This window comes from Euprymna scolopes, chromosome 30, assembly GCF_053919585.1.
Source record: "Euprymna scolopes isolate OS-2025 chromosome 30, ASM5391958v1, whole genome shotgun sequence".
Taxonomy (NCBI): domain Eukaryota; kingdom Metazoa; phylum Mollusca; class Cephalopoda; order Sepiida; family Sepiolidae; genus Euprymna; species Euprymna scolopes.
Window position 1 is genome coordinate 76,732,915 of NC_136511.1, and position 18,294 is coordinate 76,751,208.

The following is an 18,294-nucleotide window of genomic DNA, read 5'->3' on the forward strand; positions in this document are numbered from 1 at the left end:
AAAATCTGTCTCATGACCTAAGAAAATGAAAATTATATTCCAAAAATTATGTAAATTGATCTAGTTAAAGTTTTATGAAGAAAATCATTTTTAAGCAATTAATGGGAATTCATAGACATTACAACATAAATCTCCTAAGTTTGAATTGTTGAGTTATCTCCCCCATACCTTTTTTGTTTGTTTGTTTTCAAAATGACAGACTAAACAGAAGCTCTATAGTTATTCATAAAGTTTGATTTTCTTATTAAAAATAAAACTACTTGATCAATTTATGTGATTTTTGGAATATGATAGTTTTGTTTTACTACGGGTATGTACATCAGATTTTTTTTATTTTTGTTTGTAATATGGGGTAAATTCTGGATAAACTGATTTTCTTTTACTCTTTGGTTCAATAAATAAACAAGCAATGCTAACTTTAATATTTTTTTAATATTTATCTAATCTAGCTTATTAGAAATTGTATTTTTTTTTTCAAAATCATTGTGTTAGAAAAATGTAACTATTTTCCAAACTCAGTCATATTTGGATCTTAATAAATCAAAAAGATTAGTATACTCGTAGTTACAGATAATTTTCATTTTTAAAAATGTTTAATGCACTTCCATAGTTACATCCATATGAAATATTATACTTATAAATCAGCAGGATAATTTTATGAAATAATTTCTATTCTTTTAGTACTTATGCATTATAATTAGATTTTTAAAAATACACATTTAGGTAAAAACACTATGTACTGACGTTTCATATCGAAAGTAGGAACGATTCCAAAAAGTAACCAAGTAGATCTGCTAGAATAATTTTTACAAAAAAAACATTTTTATTGTATAGTCTCAATCCATTTTCTGATTTAAAATAGTAACAGTTAAAACAAGGGAGATAAGTCAGTTGGCCATATGGAATTGGCTTCAATAAAAGCAACATAAAACTGCATTATTCAATAAATTTTATTTTTTCTTGCAATTATTTTTCTATTCAATCATTTTTGTTAATTTTTGGAATTTTTTCTAATTTTGACATGTCAATTGCGTGATACTGTTTTTACTTAAAATGATTTTTTTTTAATATCCATTTATTATGCACAGCACCAAAAAATATTAGCGTACACCAAAATTTACGGAAAATTATCCAGTAGATGTTTAATGATTAACAAAAAAAAAAAATTTACTTATTACTATTAGAATTTTTCCTGGTTTAACACTAATTTAAATCTTTATATATGGAAAGGTAAATCGAGCGGAGTTAAGCAGTGACAAAATTTATAACAATAAACAATAATGGTGGCAAGGTTCCAGTTACAGACTAAAGTAGAATTTTGCAAATAAAAACAAAACTATTGGACTAATTTTTGTAACTTTTGGTGAACAGTATCTTTTCCCATCAGAAGTATTACATACAGGTTTATTTCATATGAGTGTAATTATAGAACAGCACCAAATATTCTTGGATAAAAAATTTAATTTCTCAGAGAAAGACATCTTTTTAGTGCTAGTCCATAACTATCCCAACCCACAAAAAACAAAAAAAATTTATGTATGTAACCCACAATGTGAAAAAAAAAAATACTGTACACCAAAATTCATGTAAAAAGCAATAAATGTGTTTAAAAGAAACTCACCAAATCATCAATCTTAAGCCCAACCAGTGTGAAATGGCCAATGTGATAAGGACAAAATGCTAAAAAAAAAAAAAAATTGAAATTTTAACAATTTACACTGGAAAATATAAACATTTCCACATGTCAATTAGACAAATATTAGGACCATTGTAGACTAACTGTATAGAAGACTAGTAACAGTAACAATTAAGTTCAAATGCATATATATTATTTAATTGGAATTCATTATTGAGATGAGTATTATTAATTTTTTTATTGTGGACTATTATCTTTTTTTAGTTGTTTCATGATGTTTCGAACAACTTGGTGAGACGACAACAACTATGGAAGGCAGTAATTGCTGAGAATGCAGTTAGGATATTTGGAGTTCCTATCCCATCACGGCTACCACCTGATGAAGGCCAGAGGAATAGTAGGCCGAAACATTGTGAAACAGCAACTAAAAATATGAGGATAATAGTCCGCAATAAATAAAGTTCAAATGTATTAAACTAAAACGCTATATCATTTCAAAAGTGCTTAATACACATGTAGAGCTTTCATAAGCTCAATACACATGTATTTATATATAAAATTATATAAGCATCAGAAAATCCCTATGCAGAGCATCTTTTTTTATGGATCATTGATGAGGCCTCAGAGAATTTATTGGAACATTTTAGACATCTTGATGGTGAACCAAAACAATTGTAATTGTAATGCTAATAAAAAAGTCTGAATCTTTGGTGAATTTGCTCCCTTTACATTTGATGCAATGTTATATAATACAGTAGTATGAATATGTATTTATGACAAGTAATCTACGTAAAAATGTTTCTTTACTCTATAGAAAGGGTCTCCAAACCACAACCAGATACGGCCCACCAAGGTCTTTAATCCGGCCGACGGAGCTCTTTTGTAAAACGTAAAAATATTCAAGAAAAAGAATTTTTTAAATGAAAATGTGTGAAAATTGAGTGGTAGTTTTTGTTCAGAAAATGATTAAAAGAAAAATGTTCTGGAGAACCTGTTTCACTAAAAACAAAAGCTAATAGGTAAAACAGTATAAAACATGTCCAGATCATTTTTTTTTTTTTTTTTAATTATTATTTTGGCCGACGTAGCTCTAAAATGTCAGCAATATGACCCTCCCCTTCCTGTTCAAAAACTTTGGAGAACCCTACTATATAGCATTTACGAGTTTAATAAATATTCAATTAAATATAATAAAGTTCAATAATTAAATGGGTAATTCTCAGAGTCATGTAGATATAAAAAATACACATGTAATTTTATGATTCTATTGACAGAAAAGTAACGAGTATAATAAAATAAATACTTACCAAATACCAGGATGAAAAGTGTATTTAAAGAGACAACCCAGAAAACATGTTCCTAAAGAAAGAAATGGAAAAAAAATAAAAAACTTTTTTAACACTATCACAAAATCAGTATAGTTTAAGTATGAAAACAAATCTAGTGAAATTCTCTTCAATTGCAACTTGCAATATCTAGTTTATTTGCAGAGTTATTTTGATAAAATTTAAATGCAAACAAAATTTAACCTTTCTTTTTATAAATCTACAATTCTTTCTTGTGTGTTTTTGTTTCATTTTTTTTTTTTTTTCAAATTAGGTTACCATTTTCTTAAGAGGTTAATTTTTTACGTTAAAAAAATGTTTTTCTGTTCAAATTTGACATACAATATTGTGTATGACTATGATATAATATTACTATTCATATTCTAAATATTCAGATTAATAGTTCTATTTTCTATTATATAAAGGACAGTTGTCCGTTTCATTTTACTTCAGTTGAAGATCTCAAAAATCAAGGAGCACCTTTCTGGGGGCTAACACTTGATCTCTATATGAGATACATGAAAATTTGAATATTTCATTATAGTTACCCTTTATATCTTAACCACTGAGTTATTAAAGAAGTTGAGAACATAATTTTACTCATACTGCCCCTTTAAATATGCTGGACTCCAATTCATCTAGTCTAGTAGATTATCCAGCTTCATGTTACTTGAGGTAAAATCACTTGAAGGTACACCATCCTTTGTGGGTTATCCATACTGAGGAGACCTTATTTGTGCCGCAAACACTATGTAATTTTGAATATTTAGTCAGGGTTTATTTGTAAGGAAAGTATCCTCATGCCAGTTTGATCGGACAATCCCCTGTACAGAGAGACCTTAGATACCCAAGGACAATGTCTTGTAGGCATTCGATCAGCTAAAAATCAAAAACTACAAAACAAACACTCACAAATTTTGGTATTTTCTTGATTGGTGTTGCCCTGGATGAATAATATCTAGAATTGGGCTAGGTTACTTCACAGGTAGGGGGATGGTGGTCGGGTTTTCAATGTTATTTGGAAAGAAAATGTTGATTCATTATTTGAGGAATCTATTATTATATAAAGGAAAGTTTGTGTGTGTGTGTGTGTGTGTGTGTCCAGTTGAAGTCTGCTGGGCTGAAGACAAAGACGTGGTTGGAAAGAGAGAGGGGGTAGAAAAAGATGGAAATTTTAACAGAAATATGTTACACTATTGCTCTTGGCAATGTCGGGTAGCCGTGCTAGTCTTAAAGAAAAAGCACTACTTGTCAGTATGGTTGGCTTATTATATGGTTTCAAGTTATCATGCACAAAAAGAAAAGTCAAATTGAAAAATTTTGTGAGGAAATGTTTTTTCCCCCCATAATCAAATTGTGTTTTCGGCCTATTTTTACATTGTCCAAATCAGAATTTTGTTTAAAAAAGAAAAAAAAAAAAAAAATCAAACTCTGAATGATGTACATACCTATGACAAAACAAAAGTATCATATTCCAAAAATTACCCAAACTGATCAAGTAGATTTTTTAAAAATCATTTTTAAGCAATTAATAGGAATTCGTAGGCATTACAACAAATTTTGCAAATTTGAATTATTGAGTTATTTCCCTTTTTTTAGATTGTTTTCCAAAATGGCAGATAAGAAATCCACTCTTCTGTTACTCATAAAATTTGATTTTCTTATTTACATAATTTTTGGAATATGTTTTGTCACGGGTATGTACATCATACAGATTTTTTTTTTTTTTTTAATATGGGAGAATTCTAGACAAAAACTAAACATTTAAGCATAATGCATTAAGGTGTTACAAATTATGTTAAGATTCAATGTATTTGCTATTGAAACGAATCTTATACAAATAGTTAAATTTGTGCTTCTATGTCATTTTCGTACACCTTTTCAAAGGAGTAATGGGATTTTGCCCAATCTTAAGCTGTTTGATCTTATAATAATTACTTTCATTTTGATTAATTTTCATTTAACACAAGATGCCAACGACATTCACCCTAAGTGGATTGAACCGACTTCTGTCGAAGGAGAAAGTTTCAAGGGAATATAAAATTCACAAGCGATCTCCAGTTGCATACATAAATCCCGGTTAGGAGAGATGATGACACTGTTTTTGTAGTTCTTGCAAGGAGGTGCCGACATCCTTCGACAAGATAGCATTAAATTTGTAAAGATTTTCCATTCATTATTTGAGGTCTGTATGTTTACTTATACACTATGGTAAATGATTTCTGAATCCAAAATACACAATACAACAAATTTTCTAATTTCCAAAGAACATTGAATGGTCATAATTTGGCATCATCGTTTATGTTTTGCAAAGATCTATGTGGCTACATTAAAGTTTTTAGATATAATGAAAATAAACTTTTGGTTTAAAGAAAGCTGATCTATACAACAAAATACCCATCCCCTAAAATTTAATTACACTTATATTCATTTAATGTCGTTTCTGCCTTCAAACATTTGATATTTTGCAAAGTAACTTTCCAGTTCTCACCGTTCAAATTTAACTGTGCAGTCTTGTCTAATTGCACAGCTAGAAGTTTTTCTTGGTCAGTCAACTTTCCCCACAAGTCAAAACATCATGTTTCTGTATCTCAAGATGTATGTTCATATGATAATACCCAGTGTAATGTCTATGGCCATATGACATAACGTTCTTGAATCAGCTGCTGCTGTACAACTTACAATTTTTCTCTTAATCTTCAGAATTATTATCAATCAAGAATAAATTTTTATATTGTAAATTTTTTTTTTTATAGAATTTTTTTTCAAATTTTTTATGATAAATTCAGTCTGTGTTATGCAAGTTTAAATGCAATACAATACAGATAGAGTTGACTTCATCGCCATCCTTCTAAAATTGTTTATTTAATTTATTTTTAAATTTTCAGGTTACTACACCAATTGGATACAAAATCCTCAGTTTATTAGAAATAATTTTAGAAAACTTGCCCTCTAATTTTTAGATAGTAGAGACGGTATGAGGAGGGGGTAATTTACTACGCAGGCTTTTAGTTCAATACAAACTGATCCCTGATAAAAATTCTGGAAAAGGCATTTGTGAAGAGAATTATTTTTGCTACAAACTAATCAAGAAAAGTAATTGGCCAACCATTTTATCTGACACATAAAACCTAAAAATTAAACAATCTTTTGGAAAGAAAAAGTGTGTTTGAGCATTATAATTGGATATCAAAAAAATGAATTTTATGCAAAAACACTGAATATGTGTCATGTTTACATGAGTAGAAAAATTACAAGGAAAATAAATTTATGGAATAATGTAGTTTTATCAGTTTAATCTGTTATGACTAGGGCTGTGACAAAAGAATATTCTTATCATTCTGTTGACTCTCGAGCATATATCCGAGAGTTAATCAATTGAGAACCACATCACTATCTAAAAACATAAGATATTAACTGATAAATACTCAAGAGTCAAAATAATAAAAAGAATATTCACTTGTCATAGCCCTAATTATGACCAATTCCATATGATAAACTGACTTCCCTCCCTTGTTTTTACTTAATTTTCGCTATTTCAAATTAAAAAATAGTGGATCAATGTTTTGGTTTTTAAAAATAAGATCCGCTGAGTTTCAATAGTATAACCTCCACTCCCAATCTAGAAATAATATTCAAGTACAATATTTGAAAACATGTTGCTGGTATATAAGGTGCGTTTCAAATATAGTACTTGGATGATGTTATTTCTTCAACTCAATCATGTTGAAAATGTTGATGAATCTATATTATATTTCTTTCAGTTTGTTTGTCTCTCTGTTCTTTCTGTGAAACTACTGGGACGATCTGGCCGAAATTTTCTATGGACCTTTCTTATGATACGGTGCAGCAAACTAAGTATGTTATCTGTTTGATGCACAGTTGGGGATTAATAAGGATTAATCACCACAATACCACATTTACTCTTGAAGTTGGGCATAAAGCTCTCATTCTAAGTCAACAGGCTATAACTTTTGTCAGTTTTTAATGGGTTAAAAATTTAGTATATATATATTCTTGGAAGTTTTTTTAAAACTTTGAAAACTATAAAAAAAATTATTTAATTTTTAGTCTTTTGTTGTAAAAATTATTTTGTCAATAAGTCATTTAATTTTTTGCAATCGCTGAATCAACATGCTTTCTCAAACTCACAATAGTCCTAAGTTTTCAGAGATCATCAGTTGTTTACCATGAAATACTGTATATTATAGTTTGCTTATATATATGTGGACAGTTGGTTTATATATATATATATATATAAAAACCAACTGTCCACATCATTGATGGAACTTAAGGAGTCAACACAAAGTTACCAAACAAGTGTTTGTTTGGGTCGATAAATCCATATTTCTATGGTGACCGTAAGTCATGATCAATTTGTCCCAAGCCGATTCCAGCTACAATAAGAACGATATTCCAGGTGATGACACACGATAGCATTCACAAACATTAAAAAACATCACAGAAATATCAGTTTCAAGTTTACTGTTATATTTAATAATCTTTTTTACAAGATAAGCAATAGTTATGTGTTAATGCAATATATTTATTCTTTCAAATTCATCATGGAATTTCCAGAGATTTAGCTAATTTACAAATGATTATAATTCATACTAGAAAGAATAAGTGAATTTTAATAAACAAGTTGACTTACCAAAAAAACCAATGATCCATCCAGGCCAAGTAACTGAAAATATAAAATAAATATAAACTAGCGTGAATACCCAGTGTTCATCATAGTATTTAGTTTAATGCCTGTTTTAAATGCTAGTATGTGTTAGATGACTTTAAGAAATTGATTTCCAACGTAATCTATCTCTGCCCAGGTCTTTATTCTTTCTCACAAATCCATTCTTTTCACTTCATCCCATATTTTATTTGGCTACCTTAACTTTTTTTACATCTAACACAAGAACTCGTCTATTTTTCAATGTGACCAAACCAACAAAGTCTCCTGTTCTATATACATCTCCTTATATCGTTCAGATTTAATCTTTATCCAGGATCATCAAATGTAAGCCTATCTTTAAGCCTCACATTACACATCCATCATATCATGTCTCTCCATGCAACACATATCCTCAACCCTCATTGGCCAGGTTTCACTTCTATACATAATGATACTGCATACACGTGTCTAATAAAAACTTTCCTTGATAAATTAACCTTAAAAAGGTTAATAAAATCCATTAACATATCCCCTCATGTGTAAATTTATAACATCCTTTCTCTACGTGGAAACTGAAGCATGCTTGTTGAAAAAATTTCTCTACCAAAGCTTGAAAGTCTGGTCTATCATTATTTTACCCATAGCTAGATAGAGAAGAAATAAATTGATACCTTATATAAGGCATTGTATCTGTTAGACAAAATACATCGAGCCTCAATGGCCAAGTTTTACTTCCATATACCTAGTAGACTTACGCGCATATACCTAGTAGACTATTCTGTTAGTCAACAGTAGGAATGTTCTATTGATTAGAAAAGGCAGAGCAGTTCACAACTGGGAGCAGAGTCGACAACGTATACAGATATGATCACTTAGAGCAAAACAAGAGTTTCATTCACTTTTCTTCACTGTGTCTAATGTATATAAAACCCAAAATAAAGAACCAACTGTCCGGCAACAAATTGTCATGGAAAAAGTTTTATCCAGCGTATATAACAATATTAATTAACAATTAATAATTCTCCTTGGTAGATAAAGGATAGATGATGTCAGTCATGACAGTTTGGGATATAAACAAAAGTACTTCACATTAGATTTTAATTATAATGCACCCAGCAGCTTATACATTGCCATTTAATCTGTAAGTTGTCAAAATTTGTTGATGGTTATACTTTATTCTTTGTTCATTTTCTGAGTTGTTATGAAATAATCAACGCTTATTATTAAATGTAACAAAAGAAACATAGAAACAGGAAAGAAAAAATGTTTCTTGTTAAAGAAAGAAAAAAAAGATTGTTTCGCTCACCTGATTAAAACCTGCTTACATCGAAACAGATGCAAAAAGCAGACAATCGCACATCTAAAGAAACACTTTAAACGCTGACTAAAATAAAAATATTGAGTTATTTCATTTCTTAAAGAAGGAAGAATTATCTGCCTTGAGAATAAACTATGTCGACCATGATAGTTGGAGATATTAGCAAAAATGTCTCGCATTACAGACTTCAATCATCCAGCAGCTCGCCATTACTATTTAATTTCAGTGTTATCCAAGGTATATAACACTAGTCAACAGTTTTAGTTTTATTTGGGGGAGGGGAAGAGGGGGCAGATAAAGAATAATTCCTACCCTTTCCCAGGTTAGTTCTTCAGCAGCTCTGTCCCATTCTATCGGATTCCAATTGTTGTCATCTGAAAAGTAGGAAACAATCAAATCACATTTTCAGTTTTTATATCAAATATCTACATAATGTAGATAATGAAAGTGTAAGAAATAAATTAAGATAAAAATAATTGTTTGCCTTAGAATAAACTAGCTTGGGTACCCGACGTTGTCCAGGTGTTTGGAGGTGTGTCTTGGGCAAAAAAAAAAAAAAAAGTGGTAGTAGGCAGGTAGGCTTAAACCTGTACCACGAAGGAGGAAAAGAATGTGAAAAAACAAACCTAACGTGTTTGCTGTTGTGCTTATCACGTAGGTTTAAATTAAGGCTAGACAATCGAAAAGAGGGAGATGACTTTTGAAAATATCAGTGAAAAGAAGCAACCCCTCCCTGTAGAAAATTGCCCAGTTGAGGGTGAAAGAAATGTTTTTGGCTAATTTTTTTATATTTATTGTCCGAAGGGTTGAGCTTCAAAACGATAGCGTCGAAAGTTTTAAGCAGACATACATTTAAAACAGACAGGTGAGATTTATATTATAGACCAGAGGGGTACCCGGCGTTGCCCGGGTGGGAAACACGGGGGGGGGGGGGGGGAGTTTTGGTATGTAGGTAGGATCGAACCCGAAGTCATGAGGTGAAGTTGGAAAATAAAATGTGAAAAAAACATGACACGTTAACCAATCGGCCAGTAAGAAAGAGTTACTGAAAGACGTTTGAATTTATTTAAGTAGGAAGAGAATTGACAGGTGCCCGCACCTAATGACTTAATGAGGTGAAGTGGAAATCATGGAGTTAACATTTTCTGCGAGCATTATGATGGCGTAAACAATAGTTAGTCAGCAGTTAACATCTTCTGCGGGACAGTTTTTAATGAGGTCAATAACTCCGTTTGTTTTTACTCAACTTTGGGGAAAACCAGCTCCCCGTTTATTAGGGGAGTGTCCAGATTAAAGCAATTGTTTGATATGACGCTAAAAAAGCTGACATTGACCAAACATTTACAATCGCTTTCCAGAGACCACCAGGGACTGCCGATTCGAATCCAGTTTCACTTTTTTATACTGAAAAGCGAAAGATACACTCAACAATCTAAAATTCTGGAAAAAATAGCGTGTGAAAGTCAGGCAAATTAAATACACACGCGATCCCCATTCGTAACTCTTAGATATTATCATTTAGATGTCCAGCGAAAAAAGCCTTTTACAGACATACACAAAAAGCGAACATACATACATACATACATACATTTTCATTTATAGATAACATTGGCGATGACAGGGATATAAACAAAAATGCTTTGCACCTCAGACTTTAATTATAACATATCCATCAACTTCTACTTTACCATTTAATTTGTAAGTTGTTGAATCTGTTAATATTCTGTTATACTTCTTCCTTTGATTAAATGGATAATATTTACTATTAGATGTATCAAAAGGAAAATTATCTGTGAAATGGATATTATTCAATTAGCATGACATTTTTAGTAAGATATATACCTACTCAAGATATGTACAAGCATGATTAAATGCTGTTATCACATCACAATAGAAAAATCTTTTTTACATAAATACAATGTTATATATTGGCCAGTAAGTAGAGATTATGTTAACTAGTATGAATTTCAGCAAGGGTTACACAAGTACATGTCAGGATATTCAGGCAGCAAACATAAGTAAACCCAGCTGCAGCTGGTATAATTGAAATGATAGGGGGGGTGGGGATCAAAGGTAAGCTCCCTAGACAAAATGTGCTAAAAATGAAGAGGTCAAATGATATCACATTTGGGAGACAGAGCAGAGTTTCTAGTCAGTCGGGAAAAGACAGGCAGGTGATATACGTTGTAACATGTACAAAGAATCTAAGTGAGTGTTGCAATAAGATTCTACCCATGTATTGCCAACTTAAGACTAAGTTAGAAAAAGAAGTAATCAGAACTAGATATTGGGCTCTCCTCACATGAACAACCTCTCTCTAAATAAAATCTTCGAAAGCAAGTCTCCATTGTATTTACATAAACAAATAGTTGTGTATCTAGTTAAACAGAAGAGGCCAGACGTCAACAACCACGAGCGTATCACGGGGCCCCATGCATGGAAAAGCAACGATCAAAAGAATGCAAGACCAGCAACCATGCACGTATAGAAAAAGACTTATTAATTTGTTTCTTTATCTCACTGGTGAAAACATGTGAAAAGTGTATGCCTACGTAAAAGACAGTGCAAACATTTCTAACATAAAAATCTTATACAAGTGGTGAGAAATTATCAACTTGCAAGTTTAACATTATGAAAAGTTATTACAAAAAATAAAGTTACTCCACCTATTTTAGTTTTACTATGTAAAGTTTGAAAGAAACAAGAAAATGAATAATAGAGTTACTTTCCTTGTATCACAAATTAAAAAATTAAAACATTTTTACACTCATAATGGACATGAGCATTCCTAGATATGAATGACTGTTTTAGAAACATGTATAGATTTGCAGTTGTGGTATAAGCAGTTTTGACTAGGAAGACTTGACTAGAAGAATGTCAAATTAAGCTAAAAATTTTATCAAAATATACAAATAAAAAAAAAAGGTATGGTTGCTTGCCAGACAACTATTTTTCAATCAATTAGAAAAGATCAATTTCAGACTTGCATAGTTTTTGTTTTGTTTTTTTACAAGGTAGTCACCATTTATCAAGGCCCAGAAGCCACTCAGGGATTAGGGTTATTACGTGTACAGTACGTTAGTGTTGAGATTTGATAAAGTGTCTACTCAAGGGGGCAGTTCATCAGGAATTTGCTTATGTTGGACTTGAAGACATCCAGGTTGTAGTCAGGTGGGAAACAGGCAGACGGAACAGAGTTCCACAGGCGTGCACTTCTAAGAAAAGCTTTGTTCATGGAATCTACGTTTTGGTTTTGGCACAGATAAAGAGTGGGGAAAATTTTTTACAGTGGTTTCAGCTAGACGGGTTTTTTTCGTAAAAGATCGGCGAGGGGGGACCAAGGATTGGAGCTCAGACGAGCACCTAGCCTTATTACTTTTAATTTGGAATTTGTTGGGGATAAAACTTTGGTTCTTTACCTTTCTCAATAGAACTATAAATGACCATAAATAGATCCAATTGATTTGAACTCAGCATAGCTGATTTCATAATCTAGCAATGACATCCATTTACCAATTACACACCCATCCACATAGGCAAAACTCAACTTCCTTTAACAAAAATAACATAACTGAATCTTGCATATCAAATGATGTGTCTCACCTTGTGCACCATTGTTGGCCCCCATTGCAGCAACATCAAATACTTCAACTTCTGGGGCCCCTGCACCACCTTCTTCATTCAGATTGCCACCTTCACCAGCAGCGGCTGCAGCTGCACCTCCATTGGCTTCGGCGTTAGCATTCCCTGCAGCTCCTCGACCTAATGGTGCCATGCCCATCAGGTTATTCATCATGACACCTCCATCAAAAAAATTCTGAAAAATATTTAACCAACATAAATTGAATAAGTATTTGTTTATATATATATATATATATATACACACACACTATTGTAAAACTGTTAGAAATCTATATATAAAAGTGAACTTGTCTGTTTTTGCATGGAGAATGGTCTACTAAACTACTGTCAATTTTTGGTCTACAGACTTAAAACTTTATATATAAGGAATTTGGATCTAGGGAACAAATTCGATATGGTTTTAGTTGGTAAAAATAACTGCTAAAGGGGTCAAATTTGATAAAATGGGAATTGGCAGGCATAAGTGCTTTTCTATGCATACACATTTATTTATACATTAATGTTTTTATTTTTAGAGTCTTGATATCTATCTGTCGGTGCCTCAGATGGTAACAAATAAAGCTGGAGAGCTACATATTTAGGTTTCAATTCTAGCAGATGGCACCCAGGTAATTTTTTTTTTTTTTTTTACTTTTGAAATCACAACTATATATTGAGCACAATATAACAATCAATAGAATATTGGCTCTATAATAATTAATATGAAATCTGCATACATTAAAATATATTTACACATTTTATACCAGGGTAGCCATTACTATATATTTGGTACAATATCATTGTAACAGAGCGCATGCAAGAAAATCAACAGCAGCAGCCAAAGAATAGCTGGCTTGCAAAAATATTAGCAGCCGTTAAAGCATGTATGTAAATTAGCAAGTGTGCGCAAGCTTCCATCAGAAGAGAAGGAGAGAAAAATGCTCCACATGGTCGAGGGGAAAAGGAAGTTGCGAGCTGGGGAAGATGGACATGTAAATACAAAGGCGAGAACGTCCTGGCTAGCACCAGTGTGATGTGGCCACAACAAACGCTTAAAAAGCATGTGCATGCAAAAAGACTTTGGAATGCATTGTTTTGGAAAAAGCACAAATAAATGCATTTCATTTGCACTTAAAGAAAATGCTGAGTCGGACTTTTATTTCCTTGCTTCTTTATTTGCTTGATCCTTTGCAGTCGTGCCAGACTGTGTGTGGGTCCGAGAGGTTCGAGGTGTAACAACAGTTAAAATGTAACGGCCACGTTACATAATAATTAATACAGAATTGACTCTATATTAATAAATACAAAATCTGCATTAAAAGTGTATTTTATGACTGGGCAACACCGGGCAACCTGCTAGTTCTAAATATTCATGAAAACATTGAAATTCAAACATACATATCAACCCAGATTTTCAAAATCGACACTGGAATGTTATTACTCTTGAATCCTAGGCATAAGGTTTAGAATAACACCTCATTTTTAAACAAACAGACTTATACAGAGATATAGTAGCAAACAGATCAGCAGCAGCCAGCAGTTATCGCCGCTGCTGCTTTCAAACAAAACATTCTTGAAACTTGTGATGTCATAAAAGACTCTTTATTATTTATAGCATCCACCTTCTTCCACATTATATTATTCACCCTTTCTCCCACCATCTAAGGCAATGTTTCCCAAAGTGGACGGTACTGCCCTCCTAGAGGTAGTGCTTTGATATCAGGGGGGGAGGGGAGCTGCAGTAATGCAAAAAGGGATGTTTATGAGGTAGAGGGCTCTAGCACTTCATTCTAGAAGCCAAGGGGGCACTAGCTTGAAAACATTTGGGAAACGAAAGGTCGAAAAACTTCCAAGGCATACATGACTTGTACGTATACATACAACACATACATCCATAATACACACGCTAAACTGAATATGATGAAGACCTAAATTTATACATATTTTCTTATTCACCTTTCCTATGATATATCGTTTTTTTATCTCGCAAAAACTTACCCGTCCCTGGTTATTTGCTTCATCTTCATGTTCCAACCAATCTGGTCCACCACCGTGTAAAATCTGTTCTCGTAACCACACCAAACTGATGAAAGCACACAGTGTACAAGTAACAACAAAACAGCCTTGGAAACAATCGGACAATATATTTTCTCTGAAAAATGCACAAGGAAGAAGAGCAAGAAAACAAATTAAGTTATAATAACGAAATTCTACCACATTTGATCAAAAAATTATTTTTAAAATTAACAAACACTGGAATTCAGTGCTTGGTAAAAAAAAAAAAAAAAAAAAAAAAAAAAAAAAAAAAAAAAAACTGCCCCCTTCCCCCCAATGAAAAACAAATTTTTTTTTAATGTCTGCAGTGTACACACCCACAACAAAACGAAAATATTGTACACCAAAAGTCACGTAAATTGATTTAGTTTTATTTTAAAATAATAAAGACAAATTTTAAGGTTAAATGACAAACGATGTCACAATGCCATTTTGAAAACAGATTGAAGGAATAAGAGAGATAACTCCAATTCAAACTTGCAAGATTTTAGAAAGCCGTTCTTAACATGAGGGAAAAGGGGCAATGGAAAAATTCAAATTCATTACAAAATGATTTTCTTTATAAAATAAAACTACTGAATCAATTTACATGATTTTTTTTTAATGTTTAATATTTTCTTTCCACAAGTATGTACATCATACAGATTTTTCTTTATTTTTGTTTTTCGTGGGGGTGGGGGTGAGGGTTCTGGATAACCGCCAAATTTACTTAAGGATGATAAAATATATGCTTTTCATTAAACTTAAGAGTGGCAATGGTCAAAGAATGCCAGGATCAGAGTAGCAATTGTAAATTCAGCTTCACCTCATAAATAGAATAACACTCAATAAAGCTAGCTTTGTTTCATAGTCATATTTCATCCTCACAGAATGTTTTTTTACATTATAAAAGTGTAATTCACTTCAGTATCTTTATGAAAATAATTATTCCTGCAAGGAAGATCTGTCCAACAACATGTCAGCATGTAAAATTAATATTAAAACTGATACTTTAAATAATGATTTAATGACTTACGCACTAACAAGTCTTAATTCATCCCTCTAACTAAAATCCATCTTTATGACTTCTTCCCATGTTTATCTTGGCTTTAACCAGCCAATTGATCCTGCTAACCCAACTATTCTATAAGAGTGTGTGTGCAATGAGGAGTTCTTATTTCTACAGAAGATGCTGGACTTTGTAAGCAATAACTAATTGATCATTGCAAAGAACTTTCCTTTCTTACTTCATTTGCTTTCCATCTAACTGAATTTCCATGAGCAGAGTTTATTCCCAAGAACTTCCCATCTGTGAAGCACATCACCATAAGACTGTTTCTTTGCAGCCTACATGTTAGTCTCCAAATCTAATATCCACAAATACTTATAGACTGTCCTCATAAGTAATAAAATATTGTTCATTCTATTTTCAATCCGCTCATAATATTCTTCATCATTCAAACAATCCATCTATTTCATTAAGTTTTATTATTGAGTGGCATTTAGTCTTGATAAATGGTAAATCATTTATAAAAAAAACAAAAAAACAACAACAAAAAAAAAAGGTTGCAGAAAGTTGAACTCCAGAAGTCAGAAATGATTTTCCAAATGACAATTTAAATGCTTCCAAACATCTTTTAAATTCTGAAGAGTTAAAGTAATATTTTTTTCAACAATTATTAACAAAGGATTAAAATGGCCAACTTATTGTAACCAAAATGCAATCTACTGGATTTAATTTTGTAATTAAATAATTTTTCTTAAAATAAGAATTTTTAATTTTAGTACATTATTGCATTTTTGATTTCAATAAACCGTGTTTTTTTTGGTTTTTTTTTTTTTTTTTAAATCAGAGGTAAAAACACATACATATATGGACAGGTGAGAAAATGTCACAATTTTATTAATATAGAGATTAAATGTAGTTAACAGTTAAGACTTCTGTTTAATGAACAAAAGCAAATGTATATTACTTATATACAGAAAGAAAAAATATTACATACGTTGATAACATATCCAGGGGAAGGGTTAATAATGAACTCACAGAGCCCGTAAACAAACATCTATAAATTCGACCTGAAAAAAAAAAAAAAAAAAAAAAAAAAAAAAATTTTTTTTTAAAGATTAACTGAAAAAGCAAGAATGATATTTGATTTTGTTTTAAAAAGGAAATAAAAAAAAACAAAAAAAAACATTGATATGAAATTAAACAGAAGCTCTGAGGATTTTCCATTTTACAATTAGTGTTCGCTTTTCTCCTTTTTTGTTCAGAGAAATAAACAGATAAAGATATACCCTTTTTGGATTTTATTAATTGCTAAGTTTGCAACGGTTTGCTAATCTGCATGTAAAGTATGTGTGCATGTGCTTATATATATTTTATTTTAATGTAATTTGCAACGGCTTAATCACATTTCACACACCGGTTCCCATCAGATAACCAAAGTTAAGCAACGATGAGCCTGGCCAGTATCAGATGGGTGACCATTTGGAGCTTCCAGATGCTGTATGTGCTCTCCGATTATCTCGGTATTGTTTCCAGTCATCCTGGACTTCTCCTTGCCACTGGACTCAAGCAGTGCCGATTCAGGAGAGGTGTGGTTGGGAATTGCACAACCCTTGCCACAATTATATGCAGCTGCCCTGACAAGGGTATCCTTTGTCTTTCAAAACTGAATGGAGGCATCATTTCAACTTTATTTTGGATGCCATCATCCAGGTTATGTTGGCTTGATGTTATTACAATTATCTTAGTTCATTACTTTACTGCTGTGTGTTTTTACAGTTTTATCTAAGTTAGGGATGCATGAATAACTAATTTTGAATGTGTTCCTACTGAATATCTTTTGAGGTGGCTTATTCAATGGGAAATGTTTGTGGATTAGTGCAAGGAAGGCACCGGCAATTGTATTTTTCACTTACACGCTGTAAAGAAGTGGGGGTGCAAACCAGATTATATTAATACCTTTTGTTTATTTATTTTAGATTTTATTGTTACTAGGGTTTAGTGTTGAGTTATAATCAAGTGTAGTGTTAAGGTATTCACAATCATTTAGTGCTCTAATATATATGGCTGAATTAATTGAATACCTGTTCATTGGAGTGGTTATTGCTGATTCTGAAATTGGGTTAAGAAATGAATGTAGATTGCCATAGGATCCATGCTTTCTATGGCTCAATGAAAAATAGGCAATCTTAAAATTTCATGATAAATATAACCTCTTAAATAACAGATCAGAAAGATCAATTGAATGTAGACAAATATAAAGCAGCATGCATATACAGATAAGCCATATATAGCTCTAACAATCAATCAAAGATTAAAACATTTAAATCTAAATATAATTTACAATTAAAAACATGATGGTTAAAAGATCAGATGTGTAATATTTTTTTAAATAAATATTTTTAAAAAAATAGAAATATTGCACATGTCTAATCTTTTAACTGTCGTGTTTTAAATTTCATTTCCACCATGCTTCTTAACGGTGAATTTCTATTCATTTTTATAATCTACAATCTAATACACTTAGTCATATCCAGCTGGATAGGCTAGGGTCCTCAAAATAACCAGTAGACATGCTTCGTTAATAGTAAAATATGGATAACAGAAAAATATACCAGTTCACAGATTGTGCAGATATATATTGCTGTCTAAGAATTTGTATGTGTGTGTGTGTGTGTGTGTAGA

At 31.6% G+C, this 18,294-nt stretch overlaps 1 protein-coding gene across 4 annotated transcripts in view; it reads right to left on the minus strand.

Annotated features, from left to right (window-relative positions):
• LOC145254845 (E3 ubiquitin-protein ligase MARCHF6-like) overlaps positions 1–18,294 on the minus strand; it is a 114,946-nt gene that overhangs the window by 37,480 nt on the left and 59,172 nt on the right. For all 4 annotated transcript variants that reach the window (XM_080113682.1, XM_080113684.1, XM_080113683.1 and 1 more), the window contains 7 exons: positions 16,607–16,679; positions 14,568–14,721; positions 12,552–12,765; positions 9,261–9,322; positions 7,616–7,648; positions 2,944–2,995; positions 1,622–1,680 (listed from right to left, as the gene is read on the minus strand). In XM_080113682.1, coding sequence (XP_079969808.1) covers positions 1,622–1,680; positions 2,944–2,995; positions 7,616–7,648; positions 9,261–9,322; positions 12,552–12,765; positions 14,568–14,721; positions 16,607–16,679 — 647 coding nt within the window. The remainder of the gene's footprint in view (positions 1–1,621; positions 1,681–2,943; positions 2,996–7,615; positions 7,649–9,260; positions 9,323–12,551; positions 12,766–14,567; positions 14,722–16,606; positions 16,680–18,294) is intronic.